Genomic DNA, 21,528 nt, shown 5'->3' on the forward strand with positions numbered 1-21,528 from the left:
TGTGAATGTAGCCTTAGAAGATTGATTGACCCAAAACCTTTCATTGCTTCCTTAATGGTACTGGACGAATTGTGATAAAGGATCATTAAGCAGAATTGGAATCTGCACCAGAATGATTAAATTCTGATTCTGATTTCCATCCATATTCATATGGAAGTCTTCTTCTTGTGTTGTGGAGCTAGACGGCTAGAATTGGTTCACAGTGCCTCTTGACTTGAACACAAATTTGTTCTGAGCTTGTTCTTGGATGCACTGCTGATGTTCTCAGGTTTCAGGCCTCTCGCTGAAGCCCCCAATAGACAGACTATTTCAGGACCCTGCAGCTTTGTTGTGAAATATTGCGCCTCTGAGGGACCTTTTAGAAGCACAGTTCCATGAAGCAGAGTCAGAAGACCGTCCGGGAAACCTGCCAGAGGTGTTTTTCAGGACGGGAGGTGAATCAGATCAGGGGACTGAGTTATTGTAGGCTGCTGGGATTAATTTGTGGAGTGTGACTGACTGTGCACCTTGGATCATGTAGAAATGGGAGGTTTTGATGACCTCTTTCAGATTTGGCCCATGAGCTGATCTGGGAGTGACTGTACATTGTAAATCAGACATTATTGAGAAAGACTTGGAAAAATGTAAGGACTGGATGTTAATCACTAGCATTTAAGATATTTCAGCAAGGTTATACAGGCTTTTAATAAATAAAAATGAATGTCTTTGTCTTTCAAACATTACTGTGATTATAAATATGAAAATGAAACATAAAATGTAAATGCATATACTCCAATATATTTCAGGGTCGGTAAGATTTTTTTAAAAGTAAAATATTACTTCTATTCAGCAAGGATGCATTAAATTGATCAAAAGGGTCAGTATGATTATTTATTTCAAATGAGTGAACTTTGTAATGGTTTCCACAAACACAGCAGCACAACTGTTTTCAACATTGATTATGATTCTTGAGCAGCATATCATCATATTATACTGATTTCTGAAGGATCATGTGACACTGAAGACTGTAGTAATGATGCTGAAAATTCAGCTTTGATTCCAGGAATAATTAAAACTTAAAGCTGCAGTCCGTAGTTTTTCCTCTTTGTCGCCATCTCTGTTCGAAATCTGCAATTTCAGTTATTCGCGGAATTATCAAATTGCCACGGCACAGCGTGGATGAATTAAAGTTTTGAGGAGAATGTGCGGCTTTCAGTCGCCGCGCCGGTGTGGATACTGGCATTCAGAATCACAGATTAAACTTTTTGGAAGTATGACCAACATTAGAATTTTCACCGGAAAATGTAATCTGAACAAGTAAGTAACATCCACTTTTGTTCTGACCAAGGGAAAAAAGCATTGCAGGAAATCGCAGTGATTAACGATCGCTTATTAGCCTATATCATGTCAAACCGTACAAATTATAGACTACTTTGTTCTCAAATTGTTAAAGGGTTAGTTCGCCCATTTAAGACATGAAGTTGTATGGAATCCTAACCAGCACTATAGTGCATACACACTGACCCACTCTCTTGTCACCTCCCTGGACAGAGTTCTGGCTGCTGGAAGTTTTTCAAGAAAGTACTCCCGGTTAGTCTCCGGGGCCTCAAAACTGTGCGTTTTTACGTGAAAAAATTATTTGCGTTTCAAAGCTTGATTAATTTAACACACAAAAAACACGCCGGTCAAAATTCATACCTCAGTTTTAATCTGCACTATTTTCTTTCCATTTCTATCAGTCTGCGCTGCTGTCAATGTCAGCAGTGCGCACTTTTCGATCAGCTGTTCCATAATGTTTACACAATCGATTACGAAACGACGTAAAAAGTAGAAAATGAACGATGGTGCGAACTTGTAAATTCCCAGGCTGTGACCACAAGAATGTGTCGGGATCACCGTTCATATTCCATCGTTTTCCAGTTTCGGATGTAGCTACGAGACAGCTTTGGCTGGTTGCCATCGGCTACTCTGCGGGAGCTAAAATATCCAGAATCAAGGATTATCGTGTGTGTAGTGCTCACTTCAGCGAAGACGATTACATCCCCAACCAAGGAGGAAAAAGAAAAAAACTGATTTTAAAGAGTTTTGCTGTACCAGTACCACGGGTAAGCTCTATTTACTAACTTTATGATCCCATGTCTAAACTGTACGGTAAACAAGGTGATGTTTAGACTCCAGTGGAAAACACGTGAAAAGATGTCTAATATAAAACAGTATATAGGGATATAGGTACAATTTGCTGAGAAAACTATATGATCGGAACGTTGACGTTGACAGCAGCGCGGATTGATAGAAATGGAAAGAAAATAGTGCCGATTAAAACTGAGGTATGAATTTTGACCGGCGTGTTTTTTGTGTTTAATTAATCAAGCTTTGAAACGCAAATAATTTTTTCACGTAAAAACGCACAGTTTTGAGGCCCCGGAATCTAACCAGGAGTACTTTCTTGAAAAACTTCCAGCGGCCAAAACTCTGACCAGCGAGGTGACTACAGAGTGGGTCAGTGTGTATGCACTATAGATCTGGTATGGATTCCATACAACTTCATGTCTTAAATGGGCGAACTAACCCTTTAATGTTAACAAAATCAGCATTGCGTGACTACATTTAATGCCCTTCCGATATTTATCCTGGTTTTCGCATTGGCAGGTTGCAGTCTCTTTTTTTTTCTGTAGCCACTCCGAAGTCCGAAGTCTTTTGCATTTTACAACTGGTGAGTCTCCAGTTGTCACTGGTGATTGTTGTTTCAACCTTTCTTGATCCGCCATCAAATTAATAAGTTTAGTTATATCAAGTGCTGTGAGAAAAGGCTATAAATCTCCAACTCCAACATCCTCACACTCAATATAGCCTACTAGCCGAGACTCTTCTGTATGTGTACAGATGTGACGTAATGACGCAAAGACATGCTCGGATTTCCTGCGGAAATCCACCAGTGCCACTGGAATTAAAAACATTATTACAAGCTTACCGTTTTGAATCGAGCTAAGGCAAGCAGAAAGTTCTGAACACTGGCTGGTTATGTACTTGCTCAAATTTATTTTGGATAATTTTAAACCAAAAAAGTTACGGACTGCAGCTCTAAAATAATTTAAAATAGAAAACAGTTTTTTTTACATTTTAAAAATATTTAACAATATTTCTGTTTTTACTGTATTTTTCATTAAATAAATGCAGGTTTGGTGAGCATAAGATTTTAAAAACCTTCTGGAAACCCAAAACTTCTAAATGGTAGTGTGCACCACATAAATATGTACAATCATTTTTAATATATGCAAGCTTGCAAAACACTTAATGACATTTTTTGTTTAGTGCACTTCATCAATAACCAGGTTTATATGGATGTATTTCTGAGACTAGTGTAATCACATCATGTCTTGTTGGCATGTCAGTGTATACAGTGGTAATCTGTCCATTCCTGGAGTTCCACAGACTCTCTCACGCCTGCCAACCTTAGGGCAGATAAGTCCGATCAAGGTGGGAATGCTTCATTTGGTTTCAGTCATTATCAACTAACCATGGCATATATTGCTTCGACTAAATTAATGAACTCCCTTTTAACTTTGAAGTAAAATTTTAAGTTTCTACAGCTGGATTTCATGTCATACAGAGGTCAGCTTGACCTGGTTTAAATGGTGTTTACTATGGTTGTCTTATGAAAGAATAAAGTGGATGTATTGATAAGAGATGATTGTTTCTGTTTTAGACTATAGTGACAGTACTTAGGATGTGATTTAAGTCAATCAGACTAAAATCAGATTCCCTTAACGTGACTGAGATTTCCAGTGGTTGTAACACAATTTGGCCAAATCAGCTGATTTAAAGGTCTTGTGCAACAGGCCCGTTCAGTCATGATGATGTATAGAAAATGCACATGGAATTGTGTTGAAATCACAGACAGCTGGAATACTATTTAAAATGGTGAACTTGTAAGTATGTGTTACAGAAGAATCAGCTTTTATAGTTGTTGTATTCAAAATGTCTATAGAAAGTAAGTGTTTTTTTAAAAACCTGTTTGCCATGGTCTGATTATTTAAATTACTGTGCAGATTTTCTAAAATAAAGTGAAATAATTTTATTAATTTCCAGAAGAGAACAGAAGGGGGAAAAAAGTCTTTTAGTTTCTGTGGAAAATACTGTTGACCTTATCTTAGTGAATATTGCAAGAGTGGTGTAGCATTAAAAAACCTTCATTATTTGTCAAATTAGTTTTCTACATTGAGGAATTTTTTTAACATACAAAAGAAAAAAACGCATAAAAATGATTCATAATATGACAAACAGGGTTCCCACGGGTCCTTGAAAGTTTGTAAATATGAAAAAAAGATTTCAAGGCCATGGAAAGTTTTTGAAAATAAACATACATAGATACAGGTCCTTGAAAGTACTTGAATTTATTTTGTGCAAGAAGATTTCTTTAAAAAATTCCATATTATTCCCTCCGGTCAGCTAATGTGTTATTTCGTCAACACTTCGTGGCCTATGCAATATGCATACTAGCTTGCTTGATTTACGTTAGTTACACTCATTTACACGTTACGTTAAGTGTTTTCCGCGTGAGGTAGCCTACTTTGTGTTGTACGTTGCCATGACGTTCACACACGCTAAACTGTCACAATGTATCTTACAAGGTAACATGATGTAACCTTGCTCTCATGTGAAATGTGTCCCCACATTAAGTCCTTGAATTTGAAGATATTGGACCTGGAAAGTCCTTGAAAGGTTCTTGAATTTGAAGTTAACCAAGGCATGGGAACCCTGGACAAACCCAAGTTTTGACAGCCAATAAATCTCTTAACTAAGAGGACTGTTTTGTATATCCTGACAGTTGTTTGAATGTGTTTACAGAGAGTTGTGCTTTATTGGACTGCTGAAAATATACTTTTTGGTAAAGGCTAATGCATCAGGATCAGTATGTTTTCAAGCTCATTGTTGTCAGCACCATAAACAGCATATCACAGTCTATCATTATCATCTTAGTTTTCAAACAGTTTATCCAAAACATCGTACAGTGCTTTATTACCTCTGAAGCTCCTCATTTAAGAGCAACATAATCCATTCCCAAGCCTTAAATGTAAAAAGCACTATGCAAATTCACTACATTGAAAAATTGAGTTCACAGGTATCAATAATATCAATGGAAAACCCAGTATTAGAAAGACAGATGTCTGTCCTGGAGTCCATAAGTTTCTCATTCACTGTGTATGTTTATTCTCAAAGGACTGTAGAATGAATCAATATATTTAGCCATTTCTTGAGTGCAGAGGATTTTGTGATGTGTTTCTTAAGAGTTGGAGATTTTGTCTGAAATCCAGACAAGCTGTCGCTTGAGCTCAGGAAATTAATTTTTTGTTATTTTATAAACTCTACACCCAAGGCTCAATAAAGCACAATATGTGATCTATTAAAAAACATTGGTTTTAGAGATGTAGGCTAATTGCAAGCACATGTAAAATGACACTGAAATGAAAATATTAACATTTGTTTAATATGTTTGTGTTGGTGCTGCCAAAATATCCATTGAGAGAATCATATTTTTGAACGAAATGCAATAATGATGGATTTTTACACAATAAAAATACCAAAACCCACAGGCTTGTTTAATTCTACAGTCTTCTCAAAAAGAAAAATGACATTGAGTCGCAGCTAAAAATGCCTGAATATCATTACATTAGCTAAGAGAATTTCAAAACATAGATGTTAAAGAAAGACAGCATAAACATGCTTCTCAAGCTGAATGTTTCCCTAACATTAGTTTATTGGGTTTGAAAAGATAGATCTTCTGTGATGATGTGGTTCAGCTTCGTTGATGGTTGTTTCCATGTGATTGTAATTTCAGATTTGATTCCCGATTGTGAAACTACTCAGTGACAGATCCGTCAGACAGACACCATGACAGCCGTGAATGCCCCACGAGACAGGTAAATGTGTGGGCGTAACCTCCTTACAGGACGACAAAGGCTCAATAGTGAAACTGCACGTGGATAAAATGACATGTCTTCCAGGTACAATGCTGTATGGATCATATTCTTCATCCTGGGACTGGGAACTCTTCTACCCTGGAATTTCTTCATGACTGCTACCATGGTAAAAATCGTCTCGTTGAGTTTAATGACAAGCATCGAGACTGACGTTTATAACATTCTTCATTGGCACATTATTAGATGAATTCATGATTATGTGAAAGATACTGAATTTGGAGTACACATTTGGCAATATAAATTTGACCAACAGTGAATATAGTTTTTAATGCACCTTTTATTTGGAGATTTTAAGAGGATCTATTTGCATTTTTACATTTCAATATTCTATAGTGTGTAATGTTCCTGTTTGAGCATAAAAAAAGTCCCTCCGGCGGGAGTTCTTCTCTATATCAGTGTCACTGTTTCTGAACTCCCTGAAACACCTCCATTGTTTTCTTGAGTTCCTTCCGGAAACATCACAATAGTCCTAATTCCTGGTTGACCTGGTTGAGTTAGTTAGTAGTGTGTTGAAACTTAGTTATAGTAAGGTGTGTGACATTTCCTAAACGCGCTCGAAGCAGTTGACCAATCACAACACACTGATCTGATCCAGCCGACCAATCAGAGCACAGTGTGCTTTCAGAAGAAGGGGCTTCATAGAGACAGGAACTAAACAGAGTGTTACTGACAGACTGGGAAGAGAGGAACCGCAACAATGTCCAATATGTGAAAACAAATAGTTTTTTTGAACATTCAAGCATGAAAACCTCTTCTAGTAGAGCCTTAAAACTAAATCTTGAAAGACTTTCAAAGTCTTGAAAAAGGCATAATGGGTCCTCCTTAAGTTTCCTACAGTAGCTTTAAATGCTTTAGTAGAAATCTTTTCATTGCTCTATATTGTTATATTATAAACAATGATTAAATGTCAATCTTGTGTTTATTTAGTGAAAAATTATAGAATTAAGATTTACTGTATTTTAGGTCTTGCATTAAGCATTAGCAACGACTGTTTGGTTCAAATTATAATTTATATTGGTGTATATGACTTATTTGAAGATTGATTTACAAATTACTCTATGATGTTTAATGTAACGTAACTTTCATACAGAGGACCGCTCAACATCTGACTTCTCCTTGTTCTGCAGTATTTTACCCAACGTCTGAAGGACACACACAATCAGACAGCCAATGTGACGGAGAGTCCTAACGTCCTAGAGTCAAAGTTCAACAATGTGATGACGCTGTGCGCCATGGTACCGCTGCTCATTTTCACTTGCCTCAACTCCTTCATCCATCAGAGGTGAGGCAAACTCTGAAATTACATGTAAGAGGGATTTACAAACAGACATAGATTAGAGCTGCCACCAATTAAACTTAAAAGGTAAAATATGTATAATGGGTTTAATGAACACACAACTAAATTGACCTAACCGAACATTGAAACTCATTGAAAATCTGTTCTGTGATTTTAAAGGGTAAGTCCGGTATTTTATACTTAAAGCCCTGTTTTAAGATCGTTTCTGATGAAATAGAACGGTTAAGATTGAAATTTGGACAAATGCTGCTGTCCCGAGAATTTTTGGTTTCTGTATTAGCCCCCCTCCACCTCCACAATGGTTTCATAAGGGCACTGGAAGAATCATTCATAAAACGCATTAAACTTTAGTTTACAATTTCATTCTAGTAGAGAGACTTCACAAACTATTTCATTCCGTAAATGGCAATCAATTGATCATGTTACCTTTGCAAACTCGATTGTCTCTTCTTTAGATGACATGTCTTCTGCTCTTCTTGAGGATAAAATTTCAGTATTTAATAATGTTCTTACAGCCAACTTGGACACCTTTGCACCCATAAAAACACGTAATGTTTCATTTGCACAGTCAGCCCCCTGGTATAATGGTGATTTACGTATACAGAAGGCTGTGTGTCGAAAATTAGAGCGAAAATGGCGTTACTCTGGTTTAAATGTGTTCCACCAGGCCTGGAAAAATTCCTTGTCAAACTACAGAGTAGCCATTGAAACTGCAAGATCTGGCTATTTCTCAAACATTATTGAGAATAATCAAAGAAATCCCAGGAAGCTCTTTCATACAATTAACAGTCTACTCAAAGCAGATAGTGTCAGTTTTTTGACTTCATCTGACTGGCTGTGTAATGAGTTTCTCAAATCTTTCAGTGAAAAAATCAACAATATTCGCACAAATATTCATACCTTGCAGTCTGCTGATCTTTCAGTTATTACTCCTAGTTTCTCTGGCACTCCTTTATCCAAATTCACTTTAGTACAATCTGAGATGCTCTGCAACCAGGTTTCTAGTATGAAAGCTACCACTTGCATACTTGATCCTATGCCTGGTAGCCTGTATAAATCCTGCTTTGGTCCTTTATGTCCCTCAGTTCTTGCAATAATAAATGACTCTTTATCATCCGGGGAGGTGCCAGCAGCACTTAAAACTGCTGCGGTTACTCCGGTTTTAAAAAAGCAAAATTCTGAGGTGAAAAATTTGTCAAATTATCGCCCAATCTCAAATCTCTCATTTCTGTCAAAAATCTTGGAGGGTGTGGTCGCAGCACAATTAAACAAGCACTTAATTGAAAATAAACTATTTGAGCCTCATCAATCAGGATTTCGAAAATTGCACAGCACTGAGACTGCATTGGTGAAAGTCGCTAATGACTTACTAATTGCCTCTGACTCCGGCTCCACGTCTATTCTCATTCTCTTGGATCTCAGTTCAGCCTTTGACACTATTGACCATGCCCTATTACTCAATCGCCTCGAACATGTTTTTGGTTTATCAGAGACTGTTCTTGACTGGTTCAAGTCCTATTTCACTGACCGCAGTCAATTTGTTTTTATGGGTGGTTATAGGTCCAAAGTTGGCTCTGTTCATACGGGTGTTCCTCAAGGATCAGTCTTGGGTCCTTTACTCTTTAGTATGTACATCTATCCACTTGGTCAATTACTACATTCTCTCAACCTTAACTATCACTGTTATGCTGACGATACACAGATTTATATACATACTAGACCGGGTCAGCAAGTGAACGTTCGGCATCTTTCTAACTGTATTGCTGAGATAAAGACTTGGATGTCCAATAATTTTCTGTCACTAAACGGCTCAAAAACAGAAGTCATGCTCATTGGATCTCCTCATCAACTGCGAAAGGTTGGGTCCCCTACTCTATCTGTTGATGGCGTTGCATTGGAGTTTAAGACCAAATTAAAAAATCTGGGTGTCATATTTGACGCCACACTGTCATTTGAGCCTTTTATCCAAAATACAGTTAAAACATCATTTTATCACCTCAGAAATATAGCCCGGCTACGTCCCATGCTGTCCTTCTCGGTAGCTGAGAAGTTGATAAACTCTTTTGTCTTCTCGCGCATTGACTACTGCAATGGTCTTCTAGCTGGGGTATCTAAATCATCATTGGATAAATTGCAATATCTTCAAAATTCAGCTGCTAGAGTACTGTCTGGGGTCAGAACCAGGGACCTGAACTAACACAGAAACCGAAAATTCTCGGGACAGTAGCATTTGTCCAAATTTCAATCTTAAAACAGGGCTTTAAGTGTAAAGTGTCCTTTAAGGATATGTGATGAACTTCTTTATGAATTACAATTTATGGATGAGTTGGACCAAATAATGAAGTGACTAAACACACTCCCACTTTACACTTGTTTCATAGTTTTTTTGACTTGACTGTTATTCTACAATGTGGAAAAATAGTTGTAATAGAGAGTGATGAGGTACTAAATAACATTTGAGATTACCAGGAATCTTCCTAATAACCACTAATGAAACCGTATCCCGGGAGAGTTGACCTTATGTTATTTTCTGCCTCTCCTTCTCCCAGGATTCCTCAGAAGTTGAGGATCTCGGGCAGTCTGTCTGTCATTCTGGTGGTATTTCTCATCACAGCGGTGCTGGTGAAGGTGGAGATAGCCCCCCTGCCATTCTTTGCTGTCACTATGATCAAAATCATCTGCATCAACTGTGAGTACCACATCATCATCAGTTTGTCTATTCCAGGCCTGTTTGACCTCAGTGCAGTGGTCTTCTCTGTAGTCATTCTCTCCTCTGGGTCAGGTCACAAGGTTTGGTTTCATAATGAGTAAAAGATGGCTTGAGTTCACACACTTGATCCTTTGATGTTAATATTAATACACAATATGTTTTGAAAATCAAGCTGGGGAAGGTCTTACTTGAAAGAGCAGATCTAAAAGGAGTGAACTCTCAGAAATGTTTCATGATGTTCTGTGTTGTCATGACCTTTATGACTTTCCATGTGCGTTATCTCAAGACTTAACCAACGTTTTTCTTCTTCTCCAACTCTGTTTGCAGCATTCGGGGCAATTCTGCAAGGGAGTCTGTTTGGTTTGGCTGGAATGCTCCCGGCGTCCTACACTGCGCCCATCATGAGCGGCCAAGGGCTGGCAGGAGCTTTTGCCGCCTTCTCCATGATCTGTGCGCTCGCCTGTACGTATTCCTCCTCCGTATCACTCTCTTTTACGTTCTTCTTTTCCAAAGCGGAGGAAACAGAATCTGGACCAAACCAGAATAAAGCTATTAAAATACAGTAGTCAACATTTGAAGTGGATCGAAAACTTTCATCAAAGTTATACATGAATTTTGAACCACCCGTTCTTGTCTTAGGACAATTAAGAAATGTCTTAGGATAAAAGAGTTCAAATGTTGACTACTGTAGTTTCTGTAAATTGAAATAAAGCTGAGATAAAATAAAATGTAAATATTAGATGAAAATAAAAAAATTAAGCTAAATAGAAAAAAACAAAGCTAATAAAAATGAGAAACGCATAACAAAATTACAAATGAAAAAAAGTACTATAATCGTACTGTATATAAATAATACTAAGTACTAATACTCAAATAAATACTGAGTAATATTAATTAACCTCATTAATTAATGTAGTACTGTACTGTATTAGTACTGTAGTCAGTGCCAAAACCAGGAACATTTGGCAGTTCTCAGTACATTAATAATGAAATTTTGGTACCATGATGGTAACCCTGTTCCAGGTGCTTCCAGGTTTTGACACTTGTCTTGTGTTTTCCAGCGGGCTCTGCTTTACAGGACAGTGCTTTCGGCTACTTCATCACTGCCTGCGTCGTTATTCTCCTGGCCATAGTTTCTTACTTCGCCCTGCCCAAAATGGTAAGGTGTAAAGCCCTGACTCTTGAGATTCACACCTGTGTTCCATTTCCTCTAATCAATCCAGAGAATTATGATTTGATGTTTACGTTTTAAAGACTAAAACTATTTGTTCTGCAGGAGTTTTTCCAGTATTACTCTGAGAGCAATGGCCCTCGGTCCAACGCAGATGAGGAAAACAAGATGGATTTGCTGAAACCAGGTAATGCCCAGCACTCCAAAATGTCAGTGACATCTGATGCTCCATCATACACTCATGAACAAATATATGGGACTACTGAAATATGTAAGACCACTGAGAAAATGTGCTGAACTTTACCGCCCAGTTTTACAGACAAGGCTTAAATCTGGTCTCAGACTAAACTGCATGTTTGAGCTGTTTTAACTGAAAGCAACTTGCACTGACAGATCTTTTTTAACGAACTAAGGCCTAATCCTGGCTTAATCTAAGCCCTGTTTGTGAAACCGGACCTAATATGGCAAATATTGTAAATATTAATCTGGTTGTAGAAATTATGTTCTGTAAAGGTTACAAATCAACAATTAACTGAATTAATATTGAGACCAAATACAGATGTCTCTGGTCAGGATTGTGAGGTAATTTATTTGTACCTCAGAAAATCTGCACTTTTTTATTTTGTTTTGTTTCAGTTTATTGCATTGCATTTTGTTTTCTTTTATTTTATAGCATTTTGTTTTATTTTACTTAAAGCTGCAGTAGGGAGTTTTGAGAAAATGTTGACTTAGCCTGAAAATTTGAAAATTTGCTCAGTTTGACAATCACAACTTACAGGTCCAACCCCCTTGCTCTCTGCTACGCTACAGCCCTCCCTCCACAGCTCCTCCCCCACAGCGGAGCCTGCCGTGAACGCGCAGGCTAGTAAGCAGGACCACCGATGACGGCGGATTATAACAGTTATGGAACATTCACTAATAGGGACGAAACATCAACAATATGCTTTACATTGACTATGGCCTGCCCATACTTGACTACAAACTTGGTCCTCAAATCATTATGTATTTTGCAATACATGTAACTTTATAACGTTGCACTCTTTCTATAAGTTATAAATAGCTAGTAAGATAACGTTAAAGGATTAGTTCACTTTAAAAAAAACTTTTGCTGATAATTTACTCACCCCCATGTCATCCAAGATGTCCATGTCTTTCTTTCTTCAGTCGAAAAGAAATTAAGGTTTTTGATGAAAACATTCCAGGCTTTTTCTCCATATGATGGACTTCAATAGGACACAAACGTTTCGAGGACCAAATGACAGTTTCAGTGCAGCTTCAAAGGGCTTTAAACGATACCAGACGATGAATAAGGGTCTTATCTAACGAAACGATAGGTCATTTCAAAAATAAATAAAAAACTTTAAGTTTTATAAGCACAAATGCTCGCCTTGCTCTGTTCTGTGATGCACGTTCGTGACTCTCCTGTTCGAACTCGTTCATTAAAATGAACAAATCTTTTTTCGAGTCATTTTGTTCGTTGAACTCGTTCATTAAAATGAACAAATCTTTTTTCGAGTCATTTTGTTCGTTGAATGAACGAAATGACTCGAAAAAAGATTCGTTTATTTGGATGAACGAGTTTGAACAGGAGAGTCACGAACGACGGTACGCGCTCGCGCTGTGCAAGAGAGGGGTGATCAGCGCGTACACGAGCATGATTGACACTGCTAAGACATTCCTCCTGGCTCTGATTGGTTGTTTCTGACCGGGAGCGGTGTATTTCTGCAAATGGCAATAGGACCACATGGAGGAGCCAGAGGAGCTTGATTTTTTCACAGATTATCTGTCTCATATTCTACTGTCAGGACATAATGACAGTTTTAACAAATATTTGTTTACAAAAGTTACCTACTGGAGTTTTTAAACGCTATAAAATAAAACAAAATGCTGTAAAATAAAACGCTATACAATTAAAAAAAAATGCTATAGTTTTTTTTTACTGTGTCCCTAAATATTTTGACTTTGCTTAAAAATACTTTAAAACTAGTCCCAGCAGGGTAGCTTAACGGTGTCCTAATTTCTTTTTTCATGTTATTTCAAAACCTTTTTTGCTGCTAAATGATAAATACAGCTTTATGACGTTGTGCCTGACTCATATCATCCGTGATTCCCTGCAAAGAGAAATTGATTGTGTGTTTTTGTTCTTGGCTTGCAGAAGCAGAGAAGAGGCCGGTCCTGAGTCTGACTGATGAAGAGACCAGACCCGCTGTGTCAGTGTTTGGCATCTTTCAACAGGTATTAACTTTAACCTTCTACTCGCATCTCTTATCTCCATAGTTGGAGCAGAAATGGCACATTAGCACTGGAGAACAGGATGCCTCAGTTTATAATAACACTTGTCTCCTGACTTAGATCTGGGTGATGGCTCTTTCTGTATGCTTTGTTTTCACCGTCACCATTGGCACCTTCCCAGCTGTCACTGTTGACGTCAAGTCCACTATTGCCAAGGGGAGTGCATGGGGTGAGTGTGTTTGCATGCGTGATGTTTCACTGTATTGAGGTTCTCTACAGAAATGTCACAGCTGTCCTGACTCTTTTCACAGAAACTTATTTCATCCCTGTGTCCTGCTTCCTCATGTTCAATATGATGGACTGGGCCGGTAGGAGCCTGACTGCTTTTTGTATGTGGGTACGTATGCGTGTGTGTTCTGTTAGTCGGCGCATACGGGGACTCTTCAAACACGTGCTCTGAATGCTTTATTAGGGCTTAAATCAAATGGAGCATCTGCTTTTTACCTTCCCTTTCTGGGATTTTTAAGGTATTCCTATGAAGAAGTTCTTCCTGAAAAGACTCAAGAGCCTGTTTATTGTGTAAATGTTCCAGCAATCAGCTATTATCATTACAGGGAAAACAATAAAAAGTTTCTTTGGAAAATCTTACATCATGTCAAACGGATAGTTCAGCCAGAATTTAAATCTGTTGTTCCAAAACATATGGCTTACTTTCTTGGACAAAAAAAAAGTACCATCAAATGATCATAAAAGTTGTCCAAAAGTGGTTTTGCTTCAGTAACAGTTTCAAATTAAATCTAGAAGGGGAATCTATTAGACTGTGGCTGACAAATGTGGCTTTGCCAAGTTCAACGGCTCCTGCTGTGATATAAACTTAATGCTATTGGCTATTTTTAAAAAGGGGAGGAGCTGTTTGATATGCCCCGCCCTATCTTCCTGTTTCAATGGAAATGACGTCAACGCATTGAATAACGCTGCTCGTTTCAAGGCACTTCAGTGGGACTTTAAAATCTCCTGCTCTTTATTTTCCACCAAAATAAAAGCTCAATTGTTTAACTTTTGAAAATAAAGAAATTAAGGCAACCATTCATCTTAGTGTTTTAATTTTACTGTTGTTCTGTAAAATAAAATTCATGTTGATTTATTAAATACACGATTTTAAAATTTTACAGTACAACAGTATGTATTGCAATATCTTTTTTAAGTTTGATAAAATATGTATTTTTTAACAGTAATAATTGCCGGGGGTATGGTTGGTATGGTTAGGTTTGATCACATGCTCACTGGAAGCCCCGTCTGCTGTGCAGTCAGCTGACGCTCATGTGCTGATCATGTGTGCTGTTTACCACAGTCAATGTAACGCTTGTTTCTGATGCGCTTGAGGATAGTTTGACTCGATTCTAGCGTCCATCTGAATGAGAGATTTAAATAAGCTGAGCATCATGGGAGAAACTTGGCTGCAGTACATCAACTTGTTCTGGGGTATATGTATATGGAGATGGTGGATGAATTGAAATGTCATGTCCAGGCAATCGCTTTAATTCGCTGTATTTAGATTTGGTATTATCATGGGTTTTGAGTATTTTAGGGGGGATGCCACGTTCACATGATCCCAGAATGTATTCAAGATGCCAAAGGCCTGTTCTACGTCTTTCTCATGCACTGATTGGCTATTTAAGCAAATGGATTGTAGTGGTTGACCAGCAAGGGTTTTATAATGACCGATGCCATCCTGATAGACCTTGGTTGTTTATTTGATGATAATGGCCTCTAACTGTGTATTATAATATAATACAAAATGATGATTTAATACAGATGTGACATTATGATACTAAATTAATTGAAACATTTACACAATATTTGTATTAATATTCATAAATGTTTTATTTACTCGTTTCAGTGTTTAGTGTTATTTATAGTATTGAATTATCTATAGAAGTATTTATTAATATTTTGAATGAGCTTTTATTTTTATATTTTTTATTTTTCAATTTAGTTTTAGCTTATATTTCTATTGAGCTTTATTTTATTTCAGGTGTAGTTTTAGTAATTATTTAGTACTTAAACTTATTTTATTTCTGTTAGTTACCATGTTGCCAATCTAATATTTGTATTTTATTTTATTTCAGTGAACGAAATTTTTTTTAAATTGTTTTGTAGACAATAACCAAAAAAATTTGATCTATTTGCAAAACTATTGAGCAAATTTGAAATTGACAACATAGAGCTTTGAGTTAATAGTAGTAATATAATATAATATGACCAATACATCAATGTATCACTAATAATGTCTACAGTGTGTATTGACAAATAAAAGGTAATTAATTTCTCTCCAGATTTGGGTGATGATGGATTGATGAATGTCTGCACAGTTTAAGTCTTGACATGTGACCTCTCTCTGTTCAGCCTGGTAAAGACAGCATCTGGCTGCCCATCCTGGTCATCGCTCGCGTGGTGTTCATTCCTCTCTTCCTCCTCTGCAACGTCCAGCCCAGATACACCCTCCCTGTGTTGTTCGCTCACGACTCCTGGTACATCGTTTTCATGATCCTCTTCTCCTTCAGCAACGGATACCTGGCCAGTCTCTGCATGTGCTTCGGACCAAAGTAAGTACAAAACGACAACATCAACATGCGTGAAAATGTTGAGCATATTAGACTTTATATTGGTCTGCTAGAAAAATAATAGTCTTTACAAATTCATGGTGTTCGTCAGTTTTCTCTGATCATCAATATCTGGTGTTGTTTGTGTGATCCAAGCTGTGACATTGCTCTGCTTCTGTTTGGATTGTGCACTTTTTTTAGTTAAATAAACTTAAATAAACATGCTGCATTTAAGATCCTCTATGCCTCATCATCATCATCAGTCCATGACAGAAGTATCATTAGTTACATCTTTTCTGTACACACTGAACATCGTCCTGATGATGTTCATCTATGGGGTGAGAATTGTTGCATTATTCCAAATAAATAGATTATGATCCACAAATAAATGTAAAGAGATTCATAAAAATATATCAAATTCACAAATTCTTCTGTGCTAGAAGTGTTTCAATATCTTATTCAATATAAGTAAGTGTATTCAATATAGAAGTGTTTCAATAGAAGTGTGCTAGAAACGCTAGAAGTGTTTCAAAATCCACAAATGCTGAGGGGATCCACAAATGCACAGGAACCGATTCACAAATGCAAAAAAAATGGGTTCACAAATAAATGCCAGGCGGAGTTGTGTTTGTGGTATAAACAACATTTGTAAATATATTTTTTATTTGCAAATCTCATTCTATTTATTTGTGAGCTTTATAATTCTTTGTGAAACTCTTTACATTTATTTGTGGATCTTAATCTATTTATTTGTGAATTTGATATATTTTTGTGAATCTCTTTACATTTATTTGTGGATCATAATCTATTTATTTGGAATAATGCTATCATTCTACGCCCCATATTCATCTAACAGTTTACTCGAAGTTCTTCATGGCCTCTAATGTTTTGTGTGTTTGTCCCACAGGAAAGTCTCCCAGCATGAAGCGGAAACTGCAGGAGCCATCATGGCATTTTTCCTCTCTCTCGGCTTGGCAGTGGGAGCCGCGTTATCCTTCGGCTTCCGGGCCATGATCTAGTTCTCAGTATGAGGATGAAGAACTTTAACCCTAGTTGTCCACAGAGCCAGAGTGAAAGTTTTCATACTGCCATATGTATCCATTTGCCCCTCTTGTGTCTCTTGAAGAACTGCATATGGCATCTGGAATAGACTGGATTCACAGGAGGATTACAACAAAATTATGATGTCATGAGCATCATCATCATCGAGCCAAAAACTGTCTACATTTTTGTGTACTTGTATATTGTGCCAGTTCAGTATTTAGCAATAATGTATGGTTCAGGTTAACACCTTTCTGTTTTAGTTTTTAACATGTTTTTTGTAGGTATTAACAATTTTAATTGCCGTTTTAGTTTTGTTTAGTGAGACTTGCAGCTATTCGGGCAGTAGTTTACTGCAAAAAAAAAGATTTTCTTGCTTAGTATTTTTGCCAACTTTTCCATAAATTAAATCAAGATGAATTTATTTGAGAAGGGATATTGCTTAAGCTTTAAAGTCCCCCTGTACGCAATCATTTTAATTCTTAAAACTAATCTTTGTTCACCAAAATGACATATTTAAATGTTTTTCCCTTAAAAATTATTCATGCCTTAAAATAGCTTGAATGTAACTCTACATCCTTGCCTCATTTAGTATATGCGGTTCTATGAATATGCAAATGAGCCCCGCCTCCACTCACTCAGCTCAGCTCAGAGATCCACTCCTTGACGATCATGTTGACCTGATTGGTTATAATTTAGTTTGTGAGGTCAGAAACACCAGCGAGACAAACATATAAACAACATTAAAAACTTGATTTTAACCGTGGGAACTTTAAGTCTTGTTTTATAATGAATTCATCAAAATTAAGTTTATGCTTAAAATATCTCTTTCCCCCCTATGAATTAAGTTTTTTTTTCTGACACCATTGGCAGATATTTTTTCCTAGTTTTAAGCATGAATTTAAGCAACTAATTATCATTATATTTTTCAGAAAACAAGACTTTTTGTAAATACATCTTGATTTAAGAATGTTTAGATATTTGTACTTGAAAACAAGACAAAAATACTGTAAGAAAATCACATTTTGCAGTGGTTCTAGATAAACCGTACTGTATCACACATTAAAGGGCCCCAATTGAAGTTTATAGTGGTATTTTGAATGTTAAAATAAGTTCAGATGTCTGGTGTTTATTTTGTCAGCTGCATGTATTTGATTTGAATGTTTTCAAAGACTGAAGGCCTAAAATTTTACATTTGTCATTATTTATACCATTGTTTTTTAACAGCTTTTTGTATTCTATGTTTTAATGCAGCCTGTATTATGACACATTATGTTGATTCACAACTTGCTTTTGTGCCTTTTGAATGAGATGTTTATATAAAAAAAAAAGGCAAAATGGAAATGTTTGGCGGGGTGGGTGGGTCTGTGACTGGACGGGGTAGAAATAAACACATTTCTGTTTGTAATTTGATGATGTCTGTTCAGTACGAGAGCAGCAGCAGAAGCACAGCTCTGAGTCTCATAATGGAGGGTTTCAGGAGAAACGGTTTGTTATTACCGGACGTTTGCTTGGTTAGTGGCGTCATTCCTGTGGCAAACCTAAAAGCCTTTTCACTAATGCTAGACGCAACAAAAAAGACTACATCTTGAGTCATTTTGCCTCTCAAGTAAATGTATTTTGATTTAAGAATGTTTAGATTTGTTCGGGAAAATAAGACAAAAATATTGAGTTATTACAGTGAGCTAATACTGATTAGTTTATTAACTGATATGTTGTTTTTGCTTATTCAAGGGTGGATATGTCCTTTATTCATGCATATTCTGTTTTATGCGATACAAACAAATGCTTTCATGACAATTTTATATATGAAGAGGTTATTTAAATATTTCATTAGACAAAATATCGACGCAAATGTGCAGGATGGTTTCTCTATAGAGATATATGGTGATATTTTGTTTTAGTAATACGGTTATTTCTCAAGTTCACACATGAATCAGGTTTAGTTCATCACATTCATCCTCTATAATAATTTTGTCGTCATTTTCAACACTTTATCTATTGTTTTGTAATTTACAACCAAACAAACGTACTTCATTTGCTTGAAAAGTACCGGTACTGTTGCGGAATGTCGTGGCAATTTAAACGCCTGGTCCCTAGATGGCGCTGTTTGAATTAAGCTTGAACACAAGGCCTGTTCCTGTGACGTCACTGCGCTGCTATGGTGATCCCAGAAGCGTCCGAGATTTTGAAGAGCAGTTTCAGGCGCCAAGAAGTATTACAAAAATCAAAAACGTAGACTTAAAATGTATTAAAACACGTTTTATTTCAGTCTGTCAACCGGGGGATTAGTAAACCAGCTGTTTTCTCGATCAAATGCACTCATATTAAACACAGGTGTTAATGGAGCATATTAGATCAATTTCACCGATCCTGCATTTAGATTTGAATAATTTAAACTCTCCCGAAGCTAAAGACAGCAGATATGTTCTGACAAGTCCACGTTCACTTGAATCCTGTGCAAGACTGGAAGTGAAACCTGTTGATCTGCTGTTCAGATCCCTCACAGATGTTATTGATGAAAACCTGGAGTCCTCTTTGGAGGAAGTGACTGCATTATATGAAGAGTACGAGAAAGGAAGAAGAGAACGACTGCGCTTGTGTCAAGAGGAGAGAGAGCGGATCATACAAGAAGGCTGGAATAGAAAGTCATCAGTAAAACCATTCACAGCCCTGGAAACCGTCCCAGAACAAAAAGCTGAGAGTCAAAGCACTGACTCCAAAGCCAAAGATCCCAGTGATCCACGGTTCACAGATGACCGTGTTCATTCAAAGTCTGCGATCACCATCTCAAACAGGTTTACAACCACATGCGGTCAGAAGTTCCCCTACAGTTTGAGTCTGGCCGACCTTAGACGTTCTCCTGCAACGGAGCGCCGACTAAAAAGCCTCTCGCAGGAGATCAGTCGCAAACTATGCATCACAATCCCAGAAAAAGATCATAAGATTGCCGCATTGCTGCTTGCCAAGCATGAAGAGGAGCAGTTTCGTTTACGGCAGAGCCAGTTTGAGGAGCAAAATCGTGAGGAGGAGAAGAAGCGTGAGGAGGCGCGGAGAACTCGCTTGGAGCAAAATAAGCGAAAAGAGCTTCTACGACATATCCGTCGCTGGCAGGAGGACTTGGAGGAGCGAAGGAGGCATCGAGAGGAACAGGAGGCCGTTCTTACGGAGCAACGCAAACGAGAGACGCTTCAACAGGAGGAGCGCTGGAGGAGACTCGCCGAGGAACAACAAACTCAACGCAGGTTCAAGCATAACGCGGCAAACAGGGAAGCGAAAGAACGCAAGCGCTACCAGGAGAGGCTCCTGCAGGAGAAGGAGCACAACGAGGAGGCGCAGCGAGAGAAGGAGTTACGGGCGGCGCGTGATAAAGAACAGCATGCGATGAGGAGCAAGCGAACGCAGGAAAAGAGAGAACGGAGGAGAATCAAGCTAGAGAATGAGAGGGAGCTTCTCAAGCACCTCCTCCTTAAAAAGGAGGCCGAGGAGCAGGAGCACGTGCAGAAGGAGCTGAAGCGAAACGGACTAGAGCGGAAGCTGCAACGCTCCTGGGAGAACCATGAAGTGCTCGTGGAAGCGCGCATGCAGGAAATGCGACTGCGTGCGATGAAGGAGGAGGAGCAGATGCGGATGGTGCAGGAGCGGGTGGAGAGGGAGAACAGGGAGTGGGTGGAGCAGAAGCAAACGCTGGTGAAACGGTGCCAGATGAGGATGGAGAACGCCGTGCGTCAGGCGCAGGAGCAGCGGAGTCACAGAGCTCAACGTGTCAGACGAGAAAACCAGGAAAAGGAAATAAATCATCGCAGACTACAAGACCGAGTCCTGGAGGAGGAGAAAGCACAGTGGGAGCAAAGATACGAAGCCGTGACGCAAAAGGACGAGCGCAGGGAGAAGCTGCAGAAAGAGAGGGCCGAGGTCATGGAGAGGAGCCGAAAAGTGGCTCACGCCTCCAGCTACATGCGGGACAGGCTGAGGGAGCAGACGTCCCGGCTCACCTTTGACCAGATGGCTCGAGAAGCCGAGCTGAACGCTCACATGGGTCGCCTGAAACTATGAACAGTGCTTCTAAAATAGTCATACTGATGAAAATCTAATTACAATAGTATTAATGCAGCCAAACAATAGACACACAAAAAGTTTATAGGCACATTTGAAATGTAAATCCAGCTTCCAGCAGAAGTATTAGACTAGTGTTATGTATGTTTTTTCATACAAATGAGGTGTTTACAGTGCTGATAAATGTATTTATCAAGCCAAAAGACGATAAATAAGCTTTTTAGACTTTACCAAAGACAGTCCATGTATTTATTATATAGAGAATTTATTTATTTATTGACTTTATAATGTGATTCTGAATGCTTTATTAACCAATAAAGTTTTTGGAATATTTCACAATATTCTCAATTTTTTTTATATAGACTTGTGTTGCACATTTGAGACCAACTTGTTTAGAAATAATGCTGTCAAATCAATTGATCGCATATAACGTAAAACTTTGTTTATATAATATTTGT

The 21,528-nt window shown here is 37.9% G+C and overlaps 2 protein-coding genes across 6 annotated transcripts in view; both read left to right on the plus strand.

The window, feature by feature from the left end:
* The window catches only part of slc29a1a (solute carrier family 29 member 1a), a 44,269-nt gene extending 25,847 nt beyond the window's left edge, over window positions 1–18,422 (plus strand). For 4 of the 5 annotated variants that reach the window (XM_077217476.1, XM_077217479.1, XM_077217477.1 and 1 more), the window contains 12 exons: window positions 5,819–5,900; window positions 5,985–6,066; window positions 7,088–7,242; window positions 9,807–9,946; window positions 10,295–10,429; window positions 11,029–11,126; window positions 11,244–11,325; window positions 13,294–13,373; window positions 13,491–13,599; window positions 13,682–13,767; window positions 15,777–15,976; window positions 16,881–18,422. In XM_077217476.1, coding sequence (XP_077073591.1) covers window positions 5,872–5,900; window positions 5,985–6,066; window positions 7,088–7,242; window positions 9,807–9,946; window positions 10,295–10,429; window positions 11,029–11,126; window positions 11,244–11,325; window positions 13,294–13,373; window positions 13,491–13,599; window positions 13,682–13,767; window positions 15,777–15,976; window positions 16,881–16,992 — 1,308 coding nt within the window. In that variant the 5' untranslated portion in view covers window positions 5,819–5,871 and the 3' untranslated portion in view covers window positions 16,993–18,422. Of the gene's footprint in view, window positions 1–3,766; window positions 3,909–5,818; window positions 5,901–5,984; window positions 6,067–7,087; window positions 7,243–9,806; window positions 9,947–10,294; window positions 10,430–11,028; window positions 11,127–11,243; window positions 11,326–13,293; window positions 13,374–13,490; window positions 13,600–13,681; window positions 13,768–15,776; window positions 15,977–16,880 lie in introns of those variants that run through there. The other variant, XM_077217480.1, reaches the window with a different exon arrangement.
* Window positions 18,423–19,170: 748 nt separating this feature from the next.
* Window positions 19,171–21,409, plus strand: LOC143724425 (uncharacterized). The gene has a single exon (XM_077217462.1). The coding sequence runs from the start codon at window positions 19,358–19,360 to the stop codon at window positions 21,068–21,070; it is 1,713 nt and encodes a 570-aa protein (XP_077073577.1). The 5' UTR covers window positions 19,171–19,357; the 3' UTR covers window positions 21,071–21,409.
* Window positions 21,410–21,528: the final 119 nt, after the last annotated feature.

The sequence above is a fragment of the Siphateles boraxobius genome, unplaced genomic scaffold (genome assembly GCF_051911475.1).
Source record: "Siphateles boraxobius isolate OS27281-9 unplaced genomic scaffold, OSU_SipBor_1 73, whole genome shotgun sequence".
Lineage (NCBI taxonomy): Eukaryota > Metazoa > Chordata > Actinopteri > Cypriniformes > Leuciscidae > Siphateles > Siphateles boraxobius.

Bases quoted from the DNA above. Each gene is read 5' to 3' on its own strand.
- LOC143724425 (XM_077217462.1), top strand. From the start codon at position 19,358: ATGGAGCATATTAGATCAATTTCACCGATCCTGCATTTAGATTTGAAT.